Below are 20696 nucleotides of genomic sequence, written 5' to 3'. Positions count from 1 at the left end.
CGGCCGGCGGCGGCGCGGCCGAGATCCGCCCGGGTCCCCGAGGGTCCGAGCAGCCCTTGCTCCCGCGGCGGTGCCGCCAGCTCGGGGCACGGCGGCGCGCTGGGACCGGGGAAACCGACCCCCGGCCCGCTCCCCCGCGGCTGGCGCGGTCTAGCTGCCCCCGCCGCTCCGCCCGTCCCCGTCGCCGAGCCGAACCGGTGCCCGGGAGTGGGGTGGGGCAGAGACAAGCGGCGGCGGGACAAGCTCCCGGGAGCGACCGCCGATGATGCGGGGGGCAGCGCCAAGCACTCGGGCGGGGCTGGGGCACCGGGCTGTGCCCCCCTCGTGCCGGCGGGAGGAGCGGGGCGGCGGGACGCGGCTCCGTGCCCGCGGTCCCTCCCCCCGAGCCGGTCCCTCCCCCTGAGTCGCCACAGCCGCTGCCGTCGCGGCTCCGCTAAAGTTTTCGCCGAGCGCGCCGGACCCGGTCCCCGCCGGTCCCGAGATGAGTTCAGGAGCCGCCGCGAGCCCAGCCCCGACAGGTACGGGGAAGGGAGGGAGGAGGGCAGGGAGCGCCCAGAGCCGCGGTCTCGGAGCTCGGGATGTCGCGTGTCCCGTCGCGGGGATGTGGATTCGGGTGACGACTGCGCAACCCCGGGGCCACGAATTGAGCCCCGGGACCCCAGAGCAGCAGCTCCCAGAGCCGCCCTGATGCTGGGCGCCGGTCTCGGGGAAAATGAGCCCCTGGGTGTTCTGGTCTGGGTTTCCCGCAGGGCTGTGCCCGCTTCCCGTCCGCCCCGCTGCCGGTGGCATCCCTGGGCAGGGGCGCTGCCGTCAGACTAACAGCACCCCTGGGCTCTGCCCTGGCTGCTGTGAGCCCCGGCCAGCGATTCCAGCTGAACTCCGTCGCTTTGGGAGTAATTCCCGGAGCAGCCCTTAGTCGGGGTGGAACGCGCGTGGTCTCCCTGCTGTGGGCACAGCAGTGCCCATAGGTCTCCTGCCGAGAGGCCGGAGCAGAGGACACTTTGCCAGTTCCCAGCTCTCCCCAAGCTCTCCGGGTATTACGGGGGCCTGGTGCAAGTGCCCTTTGTGACTCTGTCCCGAGCTCTGCTGTGTCAACACGGTGTTGGTAAATGGCTTTGTTTAACCAGGACATGTCGGGTATGTGACCTTGCCGTCCTCCTGGTTGCAAGTGCATCTCCAAAGCTGCTGCAGGTCCCCTCTGCCCGGCACTGCACTTCCCTCGGGGTGGTGAGGGAAGCAGGGACCGCGGGGTCAGCCTGCTCCCCTCGCACAGAATGGCCTGAGGACGGAGCATCAGCTCTGCTGAGCCCTTGCCGTGCATCCCACGGCACAGCGCCCTGCCCCATGCAGCGCCTGCCGCGGGTGTCCTGACCCACACCAAATTCAGTGATTGCCCCTGTGATTTTGTCTGTGTATCAGCAGGAAAATTTAGGGCCTGCAGGACCCCTCGTCAGCATGTTAGTGCTGCCCCAGCTGCCATCTCCTGTGGCTTCCCACCAATCCTGCTCCTTTCTGCACACTGCGGTGCATTTTTTTTTTTTTTTATGTTCTGTTGCCTAGAGAGGGGAAAAGAGAAAAGGCTGAACAGAGAATAGGCAAAATGTGGATTAAAAATAGTTAATGAAAAAATGTGACCACAAACCCTGATCAGCAGCACAGGGCTAAAACCAGCCACTGAGCACAGCATCTCCATGCACCTCACTGTGCCAGGCAGGGACAGGGGCAGGGGAAGCCGGACACGGGGGAGATGGGATGACTGCTCTGCTCCATCCCCCTGTGCTCCACCAGTGCATCCTGTTTTGTCCTGTATGCCCATGTCCTTGTTTATCTACCCCAGCATTGGGGTCGAGTGCACATGCTTGTGGTGCCAGTGGGCACATGAGGCCCCCCAGCACCCCCTGCCTTGCTGGGGCTGCTGCCTGGCTGTACCTGGGGCTGCAGATCTGCTGCTCGGGTAGGCAGGTGTGGAGCTCCCAGTGCAGGGGAGTGTGCGCACTAGCCTGTCTGCACTGACCTTTTCCTAGGCTCTTCCCAGCCCTGTGCCTCCCCTGTGACACGCTAACCACACGTGTCACACTGTGCCTCTTGTGCCTTCCTTCTGTGTTTCACAGGTTTTCATGCAACATGATGAACAAAACCACCCCTTTCCTTGAGCCAGGGATGAGGTGCTGTGTAGCTCAGCATCCCCATGCCAGAGCCAACTGGGCAGCAAGGTAATTTGGCTGCTGCCAGGCTGTATCGTGGTCCCTCTTTGGTAGAGGGCAGTTGTGCAGGTGCCCCCTGATCATGCCTTGTGGTGATGGGGCAGTAGTGGAGATGATGCAAAGAACACTTGTCCTCTTTGCATCCTGTGCTCCTGTTGATAAAAACACTGTCAGGGCTGGTTTGGGTTTTCTTGGACACAGAATCCAACATCACCAGTGCCTGGTGACGTTGGGTCTCTCCATGTGCCGCTGCTCAGGGCTTCCACAATCATGTAGCTCTGTGCAAACAAGTCACCACCTTGCAGCACAAGGACTGTTCTGGGCTGCTCCGCTGCTCCTTTGCTGCCAAAGTTCCTCGTACTTAGTTCTCAAAGAAAGAATGGAGAAGGGGAGTAGGAAACATCCCCGAGCTTCCGGCACAGACACAGGGCAGGGACTGTGCAGGACAGACCTCCTGGGCCTCCCTGCCATGGCCATCTCCCCTAGCCTTGCCCTGCTTGCCGTGGTCCTGGATGGAAAGTGGAGCAGCATCTGCAGGGCCAGGCTGGCACTGGCATTGCATCAGCTCTGGCCCAGCACCATCCCCTCCCCTGCCAAGTGCCAAAGCCCCTGCCGTGCTGGCATGTAGCTCCAAGCTCCAAGCCAAGCCAGCCGTGGAAAGCGCCGCATTAGCACACGGGGGGCTAATCCCTGTGTCCAGAGGCCGCACAGCCCCCACAGCTGCCTCGGAGCCAACGGGGCTGTGCTGGGTGTGGGGCTGTGCTCACAGGAGGCCAAGTCCCCACCCCACCAGGGAGGCAAGAGTCCTGTGGGACCAGGCTCTGGGGGCTGCACCAACCTCACTGCACTTGTGCGGGGCTGTGGCTGTGCCAAGGTGCTCCCAGGTCACGTTGCAGATGCCCATGAGTGTCCTATGGAGACTTTACCAAGCCACTGATCCACATGATATCGGCCGCAGTGATCCCAGATGTGGAGCTTATTCTCTCACACGTGCAATGGCAGCAAAGCCAGAGAGGCTGGGGTGGCAAAATCCTCAGGGGAAACTGACCATGATGGGATGAAGAGTCTCTTCCTAGGCAGGGCTGGACACTCAGCCACCAGTGGGGGTCCATGCTGGTACAGAGCTGCTGCAGGGTAGCATGGAGGTTGCACACCCACCAGTGGGGAGCAAAATCCCAACACAAGCCTTTTCCCATCCATGCCCTCTGTCTTGGTGCAATGCCATGGCAGCAGTGAACCCAGGCCCTCAATTTGCCCTGGACCCTGCCCGGGCTGGCCCCTGCCTCCTGACCACCCTGGGGCCAGTGGCAGTTGCCATGAGCTGCAGGTCAGCTGGGGGCCACAGGGGCACCAGTCAAGGGGAATGGGGGTCCTTGCTTTGCCTCTGTGGCTGCAGGGGTTGGCACTGCTGGCTTGGGAAAGGCAAATGCAGATGCTGGTGACAGCCACACTCTGAGAGCAGATGATGGTGCCTGTGTTTGATCCCTTTGGCCTCCAGCACTGCGGCTACCAGCAGTGGTGTTGCACGTAGCCATCCCAGTGTTGTCTCCTTGTTCCTGCTCCCCTGGCACAAGATCTCTTCCTCACAGCTATGGCTCCAAATGGAGTTTTACTGGGTGTTTGCAGCCTGGGCTCCATGAAGGTCAGCAGCCACAGAACCGTGACACAGGAACACACCCCGCTGTCCAACACCAGTGTGAGGCAAAAGTCCCCTGGACACCGGCTTGGTGTGGTGGGGGATCCCCCAAAGCCTGGCCCCAGCTGGGGATGAGGTGCCAGGGAAGGGAATGTGGCACGGAGAGCCAGCTGGGCACAGCAGAGTGAAAGGAGGTGGTGAGGATGTGGGGCCAAGTCCCTTGTGCAGTGCTGCCTGTGGCACCCAGGGCACAGCTGAGAGGGGCCGCAGCACGCCCAGCTGGCAGAGCCACTACCCAGGGCACCGCAGGCACTGCTGCTGGGCAGTGCCAGCTCCAGGGAGGTGCTTGTGCTGCCAGTGGTCCCGGCCACCCCAGACCTTGCTGTTCCACCACACAGAGCCGCTGCTCCCTCTCTGCCATTGCCCACTGGCACCAGACCAGGGAGAGCTGGTTCACAGCTACTTCTGCACTCCCACATCTCTGCTGGAAACAGCCCCCTGTCTGCAGGGACCCCTCGTCCTGTGGGCAGCGGGGATCTGGCGTGGTGCCACGGTTGTGCAGCGCCACAGGCAGCTGGGGCAAAGGGCCTGGGCAGGGTGAGGGGAAAGACCCATGCCGGGGCTAGGAGCATGACTGGCCCCCGTGCCAGGACCCCTCACCCAGTGCAGTCTGCCCGGCTTGGCCACGGTGGGGCCAGGGCTGGGGAATGGCTGCCAGATGGGGGGAGTCCAGGGCAGAGGCCTCCCTGCTGCTAAATCCCACTGCAGCAACTAAAAATAGCGACACCTCTGCCCCAAAGTTGCTCCCCGGCTGCACAGAGGGGTTGACAGCAAGTCACTGTGACCCATGGACCTGGAGGAGCATTCCCAACCAGGGCAGGGATGGATGCTTGGCCAGGGACTGGCACTGGCATCTTCCCGTGGGACTGGGACATAGGTGGCAGCAGCATGGGACAGGTAGGGATGATGGAGGGGGCACAGGGATGGTGGGATTGGGCTAGCGGGGGAACAAGGACAGGGATGCTGGCATGGGGGTGTGGGAGGAAAGAGACAGGGATCCTGAGGTGGGATGGGAGAGGGACTAGGACAGGGATACTGGTTGGGCAACAGTGTTGCTGGGGTGGGGCTGGGTGATGATAAAAACAGGAATTCTGGAATGGTGAGGTGGCTAGTGGGGCACCCAAGAAGGGTTCCTATTCACAGAGCCCACCCAGTGAGAACTGTCCCAGGAGACAGTTCCCTCTGTCCTGGGACTGGCTAAATAAGGCCATGGCAGGTCCTGCTCCCCGAGCTGCCTCTGGAGCCCCACGCACTGATTAATGAGCTGCTCCGGCAGCCACTTGCGACATGGCAAGTGGGTCTGCACGGATGGCGGAAACACGACTTTCCCAGGGATAAAAATAGGCACAGGCAGAGCAGCGAGCCCTGGGAGCAAAACTGGTCGGGGAGCACAACGCTCTGGCTGGTGCCCAGGGAGAGCCCAGGGGCTGGGGGTGATGCTGCAGTGCCTGTGGTGGCACTGGCACTGCTGTCCATCCCATCCCCCCCAGCTGGGCTGTGCCATGGGGCTGCTGCCATAATGGGGCCTTGTGGGAAGAGCCGAAATCCTGCTCAGGAGCCCCATAACCGGCTTAGGGGGATGGAGGGAATTATGGCACCTCGTGAGCCACGGTCTGCGGAGCACCCGGACACCATGTCAGGCAAGGCCCCACGTCACTGCTGGAGCTGGGGGTGATGGACCCACAGGGGCACAGCCCAGCTGTGCCTGTCCTAGAGCTACAGCAGCCCCACAAGCCAGGATCCTTGTGGGTTAATGGCCAGTGTCCCCATCCCTGCTGGCCCTGTGCTTTCCGTGGCTCCCTGGCCACTGCCATCCACAGTGGGTGCTGCTGCCAGACCATGGCTGGGTGTTAGTGGCCCAGGCACGAGAGTCCATGGAGACAGGGAGAGCCCAGGAGCCAGCCTCTCTGCCTGAGAGTGTGCTCAGGTGTGAGGAGGGGTTCCTTCTACCATGGGGGTCTGCATTCTCAGGACTTAGCCACGATGCACAGCGGGGTCCCAGCAGCAGTGTGGGGTGGCACCAGCACAGGTTTTCTGTGGAGGTCTGGAGGCAGCACTGCCACAGCACTCCAGCCACACAGGGGCCTAAACTGGCTCAGCAGGCAGAAAACCTGCATGGTCACTGTCCCAGTGCCTTCCTGGGGAGGATAATACAGACACTTGGTGCAAAAAAGACTGAACAAATAGCTGCATGTGAACACCAAGCCGGGTTGGGTGAGGATGGGGACAGGAGTGAGGCACCATGACTGTGGCTGGCTCTGTGCCAGAGTGGCCACCTCAAGCCCCACCTGCCCTAGCCCCATGTCCCCCAGCTGTGTCCCAGGAGTCCCTGTGACCAGGCATCTTGCACAGGGCTGCCCACATGCCAGGGCCGTCACCACCAGGGTGGAGAAGCTGCTGAGGGCCAGTAGGAAGCCGTGTGCCCTGCGCTGTGTCCCATGCATGTGGTCCAGAGGAGGGATGTCCCAGCCACGTCTCCACACCCTCCTGGTGCTGCTGCTCTGCTGCCAGGTAAGGATGAGCTGTCACACATGAGGGTGCTCTGCTCCATGCTCAGCCCGCTACCCACGCAGGACTGCCACCAACCCACTGCATCCCCTCACCATGGCATTGGTACAGCATCTGATGCCACTTTGTGCCTCCTCTGCCATCCACAAGACATAGCGTGGCATGGCACAGAATGGCATGGCATGTTCGCCTGCACTGGCCTGTGGCTGTCCCCAGGCTGGGGTCACTGCCTGGCACAGCACGGTGGCCCCTGCGAGCAGGACACTGTGACGGGTGATGGTCCCTGGTGCCCGCAGGGTCCCTGTGCCCAGATCACGGATAATGTCGTCGAGAGATGGAAGGAGTACAGCGAGGAGTGCCAGCGCAACATGAGCCGCCTGCCTGCACCCACAGGTCAGTGCCCGCGGGGGTCCCACGGGGTTCTGGTGGCATGGGGTGGGGACAGGGTCCTATTGAGATGGGGATGGGGCAGAGGAGCCAACACAGCGTCCCAGCAGAATGGGGAACAGAGCAGAGGGGGCAGTGGAGGTCCTGGCCCCCAGAGAGAGGGTGAGGCCAAAGCGCCAGCAGCTCCTGTCCTTCTGCAGAGCTGGTCTGTAACCGCACCTTCGACAAGTTCTCGTGCTGGCCCGACACGATGCCCAACAGCACAGCCAGTGTGCCCTGCCCCTGGTTCCTGCCCTGGTACCAGAAAGGTAACAGCGGGGAGGCGCGTGTGCACCTGTGCAGCATGTTCACACATGTGTGCACCTGTGCAGTGTGTTCACACACGTGCAGCTGTGCTGGGGACACCTGTGCACTGTGTGCGTGTGCTGCTGCAGGTGGTCACACCTGGGCCAGTGCACTCTGCCCACGAGGGCGCTGGGGCTGGCACCTCACCATCCCTTCCCGTCACAGTGAAGCACAAACACGTCTTCAAGACCTGTGGGCCAGACGGGCAGTGGGTGACAGGGCCACGGGGACAGTCCCTGCGTGATGCCACACAGTGTGAGCAGGATGACGAGGACCTAAAGGCGCAGGTGGGCAGACCTGGGTAGCAGGAGTGTGGGGGTCCCTGCCTGCCCTTGATCTGCCCCTGCCCTCACTTGCTCCCTCCTCTTCCAGGAAAAATTTGCCAAGACCTATGGCAGCTTCAAGGTGATGTACACTGTGGGCTACTCTGTGTCCCTGTGTGCTCTGCTGCTTGCCCTGGCCCTGCTGCTGGGCTTCAGGTGGGAGTTTGGGCATGGCTGTCCACAGGGTGGGCAGGAGGAGGCCAGGAGTCCATGCACTGGCATTGACAATGGCCCCCAAATCCGCAGCAAGCTGCACTGCATGAGGAACTACATCCACATGAACCTCTTCGCCTCCTTCATCCTGAAGGGTGTCTCAGTGCTGGTCATCGATGCCCTGCTCAAGACCCACTACAGTGACAAGATCGACGGCTACAACGTGCAAGTCTGGTTGAGTGATGAGGTCAGTGTGGCACTGGCAGGGACAGGGACAGGGACAGGGACAGGCAGTGCTGGTGGGGTTGGGGGCTGGTTGGTCTGGGGGCACTGCTGGGGCTGGGGGCACAGGCACACACACACAGGCAGTGCTGCAGCCCTGACCCCTGCCCACAGGCAGCCGCAGGCTGCCGTGCAGCCACGGTCTTCATGCAGTACGGCATCGTGGCCAACTACTGCTGGCTGCTGGTGGAAGGCATCTACCTGCATAACCTGCTGGTGGTGGCTGTCTTCTCCGAGAGGAGCTACTTCACCCTCTACCTGTGCATCGGCTGGGGTGAGTGTGGGTGGGCCGGGCCCCCTGACCCTGTGCCCTCCTGTGCCTCACCTGTCCTCTGCTCACCTCCCCTCAGGGGCACCCATGCTGTTCCTCATTCCCTGGGTCATTGTGAAGTTCCTCTACGAAAATATACAGTGAGTACCAGCTCCAGCTGCTGGCTGGAGAGGGGCACAGGGCACAGGTAGGTGCATGTGGGACTGTAGGGGCGTTGTGATGGCTCTGCAGTCACTCCACACCATTGCCCATGGCAAGGAGCAGGGCTCTGGGCTTTAGTGCTTGCTTGATTCAGGCTGCCAATGCCATGCCAGTCTCCAGCAGCTGCCTGGTCAAGGGGCTTCCTGGCAGTCCCCATCCCTCCATTCTGCAGGTGCTGGTCCACAAACAACAACATGGGCTTCTGGTGGATCCTTCGCTTCCCCGTGTTCCTGGCAATCCTGGTGAGCCCACTGCAGCCCCCAGACTCTCTCACAGGCCCCAAGATGGCTGTGGAAGGGGCTGCCAAGGGCAGAGGAACAGAGGTGTCCTGTCTGCACCTGCCTCTGGCTCTGCCTGTGCCCCTGATGGCTCACTCCATTCCATTGCAGATCAACTTCTTCATCTTCATCCGCATCATTCAGATCCTTGTTTCTAAGCTCCGTGCACACCAGATGCGCTACACTGACTACAAGTTCAGGTGGGTGCTGGGCATGGCTCACCCTGTGTTCCCACGGCCACACGGCTGCGTGTCCAGCCAGTGACCCCCATCCCACAGGCTGGCCAAGTCCACACTGACGCTCATCCCGCTGCTGGGCATCCACGAGGTGGTCTTCGCCTTCATCACAGACGAGCACGCCCAGGGCACACTGCGCTACGTCAAGCTCTTCTTCGACCTCTTCCTGAGTTCCTTCCAGGTGAGCACCAGCCCTCCATGGGGAGACTCAGACTCAGGAGGGACTAGACTGAGGTCTGATTATGCACTTCATGCCTCTCCTCCCTCTTCCCAGGGTTTGCTGGTGGCCATTCTCTACTGCTTCGTCAACAAGGAGGTGAGCAGGACAGCGGGGGCACGGGCAGCAGGGGCCACGGGCTCACACTGACAGCTGCTGCCCACAGGTGCAGGCAGAGCTGCTGAAGCGGTGGCAGCGCTGGAAGCTGGGGAAGGACCTAGCTGAGGAGTACAAGCACACCTACAGCCATGCACCCAGTGCCCGCAACGGCGCCGGCAGCACCTACGAGAAGCACCAGCTGGTGAGTGGCTGCACCAACGGGCTGGGGCGCAGCCTGGCCCCGCAGCCCAGCTCCCAGCGCCTGGAGAGGAGTGGGCGCAGCACTGCCGAGCACCTCGCCCTGGGGGGCCATCACCACCACTGCTACGAGTTTCCTGAGACCACGGCCGAGAGCCACTTCTGAGCCCGCAGCCAGGTGGGACGGCTGTGCTGAGCCGCTGGGTTGCCGCCCTGCCTGCCCCGTCCTCCCCAGGTGCAGGCGGGCACTGGGACCTGCCGCCCTGGTGAGGCTGCTGCCTGGGCACATGGACAGTGGACACAGTGAGGCAGGCAAGTGGGACCTGGACCCCTGGAAGGGGGAACTGTGGGGCCAGGGGGATCTGTAGGGGTAGGAGTTTGTCCTGTGGTGCTTCCCTTGTGCACCTTCGAGTCCCTGTGCACAGTGCTGTAATTTATCTGTCATATCTGTAAATAGATGTGGGTCCGTGCCGGGCTGCAGGGCCAGCTCCGTGTGTGCCTTACTGTGGGCTGTGGGGAATGGGGACACTGGGGACATAGGACATGTGTGGACTATGCTCCCAAGCACCCCACGGATGCTCCCAAGCCACAGCCATGGATGGGGAGCTGAGTCACCTGGCAGGGATGGGCTGCTCCAGAAGACAGCCCCACTGCCTGCCCCACTGCCTGACCCCCAGCCCAGCAGCCCTGCTGCGTGCTCCACGGTGCTGCACAGGTGAGGGGGGCAGACATGCAGCAGCAGCCGCTGCAGCGCTGCCGGCCGGGGCTCCAGCTCCCCCAGCACGCGCTTTCCTTTGGCCGCTAATCGGCTCTGCCCTCTCGCTGCCAGGAGCCCTTAATTAAATCATTTGGCTCTGCCCGCGGCACCCCGCTCTCCCGGTAGCTGGCCCAGGCCGTGGCCGGGCATCAGCCGCCGGCAGCGCTAACTCCGAGAGCAGCAGTGGGGTGTGGGGCTGCAGTACCCCTGTGCCGACAGGCCGGGCTGCCTGCGGCGGGCTCCCAGCCGTGGCCTAAGAGGCTTGTGCTGCGCACATGAGCGCTAAGCCCGGATGCCGCAGCTTTGGGCACCACAATCGCCTGGTGTGTGGGGATTATTCCGGTGCTGCTCCCCGGCTGGGTTCACCCTGACCGAGGGGTGGCGGCGGGACGGACAGCCGCCCTGCCGTGACCCCCACCGCCCACGGACCTGGCCATGGGCACTGCCCATCACCCATCCCTGGCCCCGAGCGGGTGACGGTCCGCGGTTGTCCAAGTCCCGTGCACAGCCCGGCACAGGGGACGCGCTGAGCAGGGGCTGAGAGCTGGAGCTGCGCCCCAGCAGTCCCACGCAGTAACCCCGGGCAGGCGGCCGCCCCCTCGGTAAATCCCACCCGGTGGCGGCACCGCCCGCCCCGCACGGCCACGGCCCCGACACCCACGGCAGCCGTCAGGAGCCGCGCTGTCTGCAGGGTCCCCGACCACAGCGAGGCATCGGCGGGGCTGGCGTGGCACGGCCAAAGAAGCGATGGCCCAGGCCACGCAGAGCTTGGCTCCGGCAGCAGAGCCCAGCCCAGCACACAGTAATTTTCCTCTGTTTACTCGACAACTTGCTGTCTGCCCTGGCTGAGCAGGACCCGGCACCTCAGAGCCAGAGCAGCGCTGGCAGCGGGGATGGAGCAGCAGAGACAGGGGACAGAGGGTCTGGGCTGCGGGCTCGGGGCTGTGGGGCAGTGGCAGCAGCACCGTGGGGCTGTGAGGACACAGGGACTGTGGCAGAACAGGCAAGGGGAGGGGAGCACAGTGCTGGGGGTCTGCCCGGGCACCGAGGTGCAAGGATGGGGACAGGAATAGAGAGAGGGACAGGGATTACCCCGCTCACAGCCATGGTGCCAGCGTGGCCCAGGCAGCCCCCGCGGAGCCAACGGCCCTACAAGCCGCTGCCGTCACTGCGGCCTTCCTGACGCGGTAACGAGCCTAATTGAGGCAAATTGCTGGAGCACCAAGCAGTTTCTGGGAAGGTAAATATGGTCATAGCACGGGGCTGTGCCCTGCGCCTGTTGCTCCAGCATTGCTGTGGCAACACCCTGCTGTGGACCCCCAATGCTGCTGGGGCCAGGCTGGCCCCCAGACCTTGCCCAGCAAGGGTGGCCCTATGTGTGCCACACAGAGATGGGGACCCTTCAGGGACCTCAAGCGAGCCCCAGCCCATGGGTGTGCTGTGCAAATGTCCTGTGTCCCCTGGCGCTGAGGGGCACCCCCAGAGTTGCCCCATGTCCCACAAACCCCCAACAGCCCCAAGGAGGGATGGTGTCTGCCAGAGCCCAGGAGCCCTGTGCAAGTGCATGAGGTCTGCCTGCACCAGGGCATATCCCACAGCACCTGTGCCAGCCAGGTGTGTCCCAAAGCTGGGCACTGCCTTGCTGCAGGGCTGAATCCACAGCCCTGTGCCCTGGTCACCTCCAGCTCCCACAGAACCACATGCTCTGGCCAGCAGCTCCCCAATAACCACGGTAACTACAGCCCCCCCAGGACGGCTGGGTCGGAGGCAACACCACTCCCGGGGCCCCCCTGATAGGGGGGCTGGCCCTGGCCCAAGGACACAGCTCTTGCAGGACTGCAGCACTGTCCTTTCCCATCGCTGCAGAGCTGTGGGAACGGCACCCCTGCCTGCCTCAGCCTGGCACTGCCAGCAGTGCTGTCACCACTGCCCATCTGCCACACACAGGGGCACACCTGCCCTGAGGAACAGCTCAGTCAGCACAGCCTGCACACGGGTGTGCACACGTGCACCAAACACACAGGTACACCACACACACACACACAGACACACAACACATAAACACAGGTACACCACACACACACACAGGTATACCGCACATACACACAGGTACACTGCACATACACACAGGTACACTACACACACACACAGGTACACCACACACACACACACAGGTACACCACACACACACACAGGTACACCGCACATACACACAGGTACACCACACACACACACACAGGTACACCACACACACACACAGGTACACCACACACACACACACAGGTACACCGCACACATACACAGGTACACTACACATACACACAGGTACACTGCACATACACACAGGTACACCACACACACACACCCAGGTACACCGCACACACACACACAGGTACACCACACACACACACAGGTACACCGCACACACACAGGTACACCACACACACACACAGGTACACCGCACACACACACACAGGTACACCACACACACACACAGGTACACCACACACACACACACAGGTGCACCGCACACACACACACAGGTACACCGCACACACACACTGGTACACAGCACATACACACACAGGTACACAGCACATACACACAGGCACACCACACATAAACACAGGTACACCACACACACACACACAGGTACACCGCACACACACACACAGGTACACTGTACACACACACAGGTACACCACACACACACACAGGTACACAGCACATACACACAGGTACACCACACACACACACACAGGCACACCACACATAAACACAGGTACACCACACACACACACACAGGTACACCGCACATACACACAGGTACACTGCACATACACACAGGTACACTACACACACACAGAGGTACACCACACACACACACACAGGTACACCGCACATACACACACAGGTACACTACACACACACAGGTACACCACACACACACACAGGTACACCGCACATACACACACAGGTACACCGCACATACACACACAGGTACACTGCACATACACACAGGTACACTGCACATACACACAGGTACACCACACACACACACCCAGGTACACCGCACATACACACACAGGTACACCACACACACACAGGTACACCACACACACACACAGGTACACAGCACACACACAGGTACACCGCACACACACACACAGGTGCACCGCACACACACACACAGGTACACTGCACATACACACAGGTACACCGCACACACACACAGGTACAATGCACACACACACAGGTACACCGCACACACACACACAGGCACACCACACATAAACACACAGGTACACTGCACACACACACAGGTACACCGCACACACACACACAGGCACACCACACATAAACACACAGGTACACTGCACACACACACACAGGTACACTACACACACACACAGGTACACCACACACACACACAGGTACACCGCACACACACACACAGGTACACTGTACACACACACACAGGTACACCACACACACACACACACAGGCACACCACACATACACAGGTACACCACACACACACACACACACAGGTACACCGCACATACACACAGGTACACCACAACAAACACACACACAGGCACACCACACACACACAGGTACACCACACACACACACAGGTACACCACACACACACACAGGTGCACTACACACACACACAGGCACACCGCACATACACACACAGGTACACTGCACACACACACACAGGTACATTACACACACACACAGTTACACCACACACACACACACAGGTACAATGCACACACACACAGGTACACCGCACACACACACACAGGTACACCACACACACACACACAGGTACACTGTACACACACACACAGGTACACTACACACACACACACAGGTACACTGCACATACACACACAGGTACACCACACACACACACACAGGTACACTGTACACACACACACAGGTACACTACACACACACACAGGTGCACCGCACACACACACACAGGTACACCGCACATACACAGGTCCACTGCACACACACACAGGTACACTACACACACACACAGGTACACCGCACACACACACACAGGTACACCGCACATACACACAGGTACACCACACACACAGGTACACTGTACACACACACACACACACAGGTACACCGCACACACACACAGGTACACCACACACACAGGTACACTGTACACACACACAGGTACACTACACACACACACAGGTGCACCGCACACACACACACAGGTGCACCACACACACACAGAGGTACACTGTACACACACACAGGTACACTACACACACACACAGGTACACTACACACACACACAGGTACACTGCACACACACACACAGGTGCACCGCACACACACACACAGGTACACCACACACACACACAGGTACACTACACACACACACAGGTGCACCGCACACACACACACAGGTGCACCGCACACACACACAGGTACACCACACACACACACAGGTGCACCGCACACACACACACAGGTACACTGCACATACACAGGTCCACTGCACACACACACAGGTACACTACACACACACACAGGTACACCGCACACACACACCCACATGTGCAGACACGCACACAGGTGTGCAGCCACACATGTACACACATGCACACACACACCCACGTGCACACACATACTCACATGTACACACACAGGCAGGCACCGCCCTCGGCTGCCTGATGGGAGCCACTTGTTCCTGGTATCCAGAGGGATGGAGGTGCTGACAGCAGCCTGGCCAGACTAGCAGGATGGTTTGGGTGCGAAGGGACTTTTCAATGTCCCCTGGTCCAGCCCCACAGAGAGCAGGGACACCTGCACCAGACCATGTTGTTCAGAGCCCTGTCCAGCCTGGCACTGAGTGTTTCCAGGGATGGAAACTGCCTTTCCTGGCAGCCCATGCCAGTACCTCACTGCCCTAAGCAGAGAGGCTCTGCAGACACCACAGCGCAGCCATGGTGCCAGTCCCTGGCTGTGCAGTTCGTTCCAAGGCATGGAATGGGGCTGAGGCAGTTCCTCACCCCCAAACAGGTGGCCTGGCCTGTGTCCCCAGCCTGTGCCTTCCTGACACAGCCGGGCACAGCTGGCACTGCCCCCACCCCAGCACAGCCAGGCACTCCTAGGTGCGGCGCCTTGCAGGAAAATTCCCACTTTATCAAGGGAATTGAGCACCACAAATTGGTCTCCTAAGTCGATTCTGCCTGCTGCCAGGCCTCTTTCCCACCACCTAATTTGATGACAAACACGTTCCTCTCCTCCTCCCACCCTTTAATCTAATGAAGAGCACTGTGTCCAAGGCACAGGGAAATAAACCCTGATGAGGTCGATTTTTATAGGTAAACAGCCTGATTTCTCTGGCCTGTGGCCTCACTCCTCAGACCCCTAACACCCACCACCTCCCCCTACTGCCTCACCATCCTTGCTCTGCAATTTGGCATCAGTCTTCAGAATGTTTTTTGTACATTTCATTAGAGCTTGAGCAGCTGCTTTGCCTCTGGCTTTACTGTGCCCAAGCGAAGAGGAAAACAAGGCAGAGGCTGGTGGGGCTGCAGCAGGGCCCTCATACCCAGGGACAAGTGGGGGTCCTGCACACCTGGGATGGCCCCAGATGGGTGCCCAGACAGGGGGGCAGTGCTGGGCTCCATGGCACCTGAACAGCAGCCTGCCTGGACACAGGACATGGCTCTGGACAGCTAAGGGCTTCGAGCCAGGGCAGCCCCAGCCTGCCAGGCTCCCTGAACACAGCACAGGACCCATCCCAACAGAGGAGTCAAAGGAGAGGGGCTGTGACAGTGGCAACCATCACTCCCTGTCCCCTACTGCCTGCAGCTGCAGGGATGCGGGGCCTGGGGTGGCTCCAGAGGCAATAGGGGCTGAGTTCCCATCTTGCTGTGCCGGAACCAAGCAGCACCAACAGCAATGTTTTGCTGATGGGAGGTAAACAGGGTCGTGGCAAGTGTCAGGATGCACTCAAGCAGAAATTATAGCAATGCTAAGTATAGCCTAAATGCCATTAAAGCAGGAGAGGGAAGAGGATATGAGGGTATTAATAGTCTCAACATTTAAATCCTGGGTGCAGCGACAGCTCCTGGGATGCTGGCTGCCCGGAGCGCTGCCCGGGCCCAAGGGCACTGTGCCACCGACACACGGCACCTGCCCGCAGGGAAATCAACAGCCCCAGCAAGTGCAAGGCCAGGGCCCCTTTGCGAAAAACAAACACAGCCCCTGCTCTCTGCCCCCTGTCCACACCCCAGAGCTGGGCCAGGCTGCAGCACCACACCAAGGCAGCCCCAAAAGGACACCAGCGTTTATTTACAACACTCCTCAAGTGACATACCACAGAAAGGAAAGGGTACAGTACAACTCAAGGACTCAACAAAGGAAAGGAATTGGCAGCCCCAAGTCCCTGCAGCCCTCCCCACAGCCACTGGTACTGGGCAGGCCTGGCAGCCCCATCCCCGCCAGCCCGGAGCACAGGCGGGCAGGGGGCTGCCACCCCTCCCCACGGAGCAGCCCAGCAGCTCGGGTGGGCCAAGTTGACACAGTCACTCTCCCTGGCTCAGGCAAGGACACAGGAACCATCCACGCAGTGCCAGGAGCGAGTGGCCTAAGTAAGTGCCCCACCATGGTTCCACCACCAGTGGCCACCCAGGGCAAGCTGAGGGGCCGGATCTCTTCCAAGGGTATCTGGAAAATGGTGTTAGTACAAAACTGCAGCGTCGCCAGGGCAAGGAGCTCCTGAGCCTTGCTCTGTGCAGCCCCACGGCTGCTCCCATGGCCACTGTCTCCTGTGGGGCTGCAGGTGCTTCCCTCTGAGCACCTCTCAGAAGCCTGGGACTGGTGCTGACACTCCACCTCTCTATCTGTAGGGAGAGGAACACCTTCCCCTCCAGCACCACAGGGACCAGGTCTGATCTAAGCAGGTAGAAAATGTGGCCTCAGATGTGGCCCACGTGCTCTGGCAGCAAGCAGCCCAGGCAGCAACTTGCTGCCACAGTGGAACTGGGAGGGGCCTGGCTATGGTCTCCCAGCCCTCAGCTGCACAGCGGGCCTGGACAGGGCTTGCCCGTGTCTGGAGGCACAGGAACAGAATCGACTGTGCCACCTGCCCTCGGCCAGCCCCAGCAGCGGTGGAGCTTCGGTGCACAGGAGAAAGCGAGACCCCATGCTGCCCGACCCAACAGCGCATCTGCCTCGGTCCTGCCCAGCCTAGCACAGAGGGCAGCGACAGGAGGAGAACAGGGGATCGGGTTGCTCAGCATGAAGTGGGGAAGGGCAGTTTGAGGCCAGAGAAAGCTATGAGTGGGGGGCTGGAATCCTTTGCAACAGGCTCTGGGCAGTCTCGGTGAGGCCCTGAGCATCCTCGACCTCAGGCAGCTTCAGAGCCAGCCCCAGAGCTGGCTGGCTCTCCCGCAGGCTTTTAGAAGGACAGACCAGAGGAGGAAATCAACACGAAATCTCAAATTAAATCTGCTTGAGGAGTTCAGGAGAGCAGCCGACCCGCAGGGAGGACCCGCTTTAGGACTTCTTAGCATCCTGTGTGTTCCTCCTCTTCAGATCGCCCAGGTCGACGGGTTTAAACGCTGCAAGGGAGACAGGAGAGACTCTGAGGGCAGGGGCAGCACAGCCGCCGCCAGGCGCGCACAACCCCCGGGCCGGCACAGCCGGCGCGGTGCCCCCGTCCCCCGCACCTTTCAGGCTGGGGTTCGGCATCTTCTCCACGTATTCCTCGACCAGGCCGCGCTCGGAGCCCATCTGGCTGCGCAGGTCGCGCTCCACGCACTGCCAGGCTGCCGGGACAGCGACAGGGACAGCGACAGGGGCCGCTCGCCGAGGCCGCCCCGAGTCTCCCGCGCCCCCACCCAGCGGCCGCCGCCCCGCTCACCCTCGTAGATGAAGCGCACGTTCTCCTCGTGGGCCGGCGTGAAGATCTCGCTGCCGGCGCCGGGGGAGCGCGGGCCGCCGCTCCGCTTTCCGTTGTACACCACCCGGGACACGGGGGAGCTGCAAGCGGAGCGCGGGGGAGAACTGAGCCGGGCCCGGGGCCGCGCTGGGCCCGGGGCCGGGCGGGGCTCACCTGGCCATGTTGTCAGCGGCGCTCGGCGGGGCTCGGCGGGGCCGGAAGGGGCTCGGCGGGGCTGCGGGAGGAAGGCGAGGCGCGAGGCCGGGGTAGGCCGCGCGGCGCCCCCCGCCCGTCGCCGGGCAACGCGCGCCCCTCACCTGGGCCCTCCCGCCTGCGCCAGCCGCACAGACGGAAGTCCCGCAGCGCGCAGGCGCAGCCCCACCCCCTCCCCGGCGGCGGTCACACCCCCGCGCCGGCTCTGCGCACCGCGCTGGCCACGCCCCCGCCCGGCAGGCCCCGCCCTCGACAGGCCCGGCCCCGCCCCCGACAGGCCCGGCCCCGCCCCCGACAGGCCCGGCCCCGCCCAGGAGGCCCCGGAGATGGCACCGGAGGCGGCACCGGAGGCAGTAACCGAGATGCTTTATTGGAAAAGTACAAAGTGGTTCCCGATTCGCAGTACCGAGCGCTGCTGCCCGGTCGCTGCCCGGGCCCAGCCCGGGCGCAGCCCCGGTCCTCGGGCAGGCGCAGCCCCGGTCCTCGGGCAGGCGCAGCCCCGCTCCTCGGGCAGGCGCAGCCCTCCGGCCCGGCCCCGAGGCCCCTCGGGGCCGCTTTTCGCCGTGCCCGGCTCAGCGCAGCGCGGTGGCTCCGAAGAGCTGCACCAGGTCCTCGTACTGGGGGTCGATGAGGTCCGAGGGTCTCTCCCCGTCGTCGGTGGTAGCCTCCAGGCTGGCCCCGAGGGACAGGAGGTACCTGCAGGACGCGGAGCTGAGCCGCCGGCCCGGGCAGCCCGGCCCCCAGCCTGCATGGCCGGGAGTGGCACGGCCCGAGCGGCCCCGGGGCAGCGGCGGCACCGGGCAGAGGCGGCACCGGGCAGCGCCCGAAGGAGCCGCACAGCCGCTGCTGCAGCGCGCTGCTGTCGGTCCTCACAGCCCTCACCTGGCTATGTCGGCGTAGCCGTCGCTGCAGGCCATGTGCAGGGGCGTCCAGCCGTTCTCGTCTCTCTGGTGGATGTCAGCGCCGTATTTCACCAGGAGCTTGACACAGTCCAGGTTTCCCGTCAGCACGGCTTCATGGAGGGCTGCCATGCCTGAAGGGACACGAGTGTTAGCCCTGGGCAAGGGCTCTCCATGCTGAATTCACGAGTTGTGCGCAGCTCGGGAAAGGGCTGCAGGAACTCTCCTTCTCAGGGAGAGGATTGTGGGGAAAGAAACAAATACTGAGAAAGCCAGAGGAGCTGCTGTGGGCTCCTGTTGCCCTGCTGCATCATAAATACCCTGTCTGGGATGGTGCAGCACCCATTGCCCCAGCTAGGCAGGACAGAGGGAGGGAGGAGGAACTGCCCCTTAGAGCAGCTGCTCTGAGTCCTGGCCTCGTGCTCTGCCTGAGTTTCAGAAGCTCATCACTAACAAAAAACCAGTATGGACAGAAAGAAGCCTGGGGTCATTTGAGCCTCTGTCTCCATGGCCTTGTGAGAGCAGAAGCTGAAGCCAAGCACAAGAAAAGGACAAATCTGGGCTCTGCATCAGCCTGTACAGTTCAAGGCATTCCATAAGCAGTTGCTGGAGAGGCTGTGTGCACAGAACACGAAGCTTTCCCCGAGTCCCCAGAGTCAGACGTTCAAGAGGGAGAGTGCCTGTGAGAAACAGGCAGAGCCAGGAGCAAATGCAGATCCTCCAGTCAGGGGAAAAGGCAGGAGCCCCAGGGTCCTGCCCAGAGCTCACAGCCTGTATTTCCTGCTGCCCTTTGAGGTCCCACCACACGGTAGGTGCTCGATGGTGCCTCACAGGGACCCGGAGGCCAAGCTCCCCCTTTCCACAGCATGTGCTGGCTGTGCTGTTGAGGGCAGACTTTGGGGCCTCGGCCTGGGGCTCTTGGGCCCTGCTGGGCACTGCTCCTTGCTAGTGAGGGGCCTGGCTTGCTGCAGTCCTGCTGAAGGTGGCCCTCAGCCCAGCTCCGGTGTCCCTCACAGCCCCACCAAGCTGTGCCGCTGCTCTCCCCACCAGCAGCACTCACCAGAAGGGTAGATGGTGTCCAGCGTCACCTTCCTGGCTCGTATGAACCTGCCCACCTGCTCCAGGTCCCCCTGCTTGATGTGGTCCTGAAAGACGACGTCGTTGGGGAAGCGCACGGTGCGCGAGGCCCGGAGCTGTGGCACGTAGCGGCTGTAGCGTGGCCCCACGGGGCAATAGTCCCTCATGCTGACGGCAGCCTTCAGGCACAGCGGCATGGGGGCTGCTCGCACGCGGCCCAGCCCCTCGCCGCACCGCTGCCTCCTCCTCTGCCCGTCAGGGGCCCTCCAGCTGCAGACGTGTGCTGGCCCCGCAGTGCCGCGCTCCTGCCTTGCCCCCGCCCGTGGCTGTGGCCCCTTGCCGCAGGGAAGCGACAGCCACCGTGCTCTCCTGCACTCCGAGTCACATGCAGGAGGCGGCCCCTGGCACTTGCAGCTCAC

At 62.0% G+C, this 20696-nt stretch overlaps 3 protein-coding genes across 4 annotated transcripts; 1 reads left to right on the top strand and 2 right to left on the bottom strand.

The window, feature by feature from the left end:
- Nucleotides 1-277: 277 nt before the first annotated feature.
- Nucleotides 278-9884, top strand: GCGR (glucagon receptor). Its single transcript, XM_068209833.1, has 14 exons — nt 278-518; nt 6213-6411; nt 6705-6801; nt 6996-7103; nt 7306-7427; nt 7513-7619; nt 7710-7863; nt 8013-8172; nt 8249-8309; nt 8543-8612; nt 8760-8848; nt 8927-9065; nt 9159-9200; nt 9268-9884. The coding sequence occupies exons 2-14, from the start codon at nt 6343-6345 to the stop codon at nt 9562-9564; spliced, it is 1515 nt and encodes a 504-aa protein (XP_068065934.1). The 5' UTR covers nt 278-518; nt 6213-6342; the 3' UTR covers nt 9565-9884.
- A 6593-nt stretch (nt 9885-16477) lies between these two features.
- Nucleotides 16478-18446, bottom strand: MCRIP1 (MAPK regulated corepressor interacting protein 1). The gene is made up of 4 exons (XM_068209832.1): nt 18263-18446; nt 18071-18189; nt 17877-17975; nt 16478-17768 (listed from the first exon to the last, which is right to left on the bottom strand). Exons 1-4 carry the CDS (start codon nt 18268-18270, stop codon nt 17704-17706), a joined length of 291 nt encoding a protein of 96 aa, XP_068065933.1. The 5' UTR covers nt 18271-18446; the 3' UTR covers nt 16478-17703.
- A 208-nt stretch (nt 18447-18654) lies between these two features.
- On the bottom strand, nt 18655-20469 carry PPP1R27 (protein phosphatase 1 regulatory subunit 27). Of its 2 annotated transcripts, none has more exons than XM_068209830.1 (3): nt 20261-20469; nt 19184-19334; nt 18655-19012 (listed from the first exon to the last, which is right to left on the bottom strand). In XM_068209830.1, exons 1-3 carry the CDS (start codon nt 20442-20444, stop codon nt 18874-18876), a joined length of 474 nt encoding a protein of 157 aa, XP_068065931.1. In that variant the 5' UTR covers nt 20445-20469; the 3' UTR covers nt 18655-18873. The 2 variants fall into 2 exon arrangements, with proteins under 2 accessions (XP_068065931.1, XP_068065932.1); XM_068209831.1 differs by having other exon boundaries at nt 18655-18997; nt 20261-20459.
- Nucleotides 20470-20696: the final 227 nt, after the last annotated feature.

The sequence above is a fragment of the Anomalospiza imberbis genome, chromosome 19 (genome assembly GCF_031753505.1).
Source record: "Anomalospiza imberbis isolate Cuckoo-Finch-1a 21T00152 chromosome 19, ASM3175350v1, whole genome shotgun sequence".
NCBI lineage: Eukaryota > Metazoa > Chordata > Aves > Passeriformes > Viduidae > Anomalospiza > Anomalospiza imberbis.
Note: the sequence above shows the minus strand (reverse complement) of the source record. Positions and strands in the feature narration are given on the sequence as shown.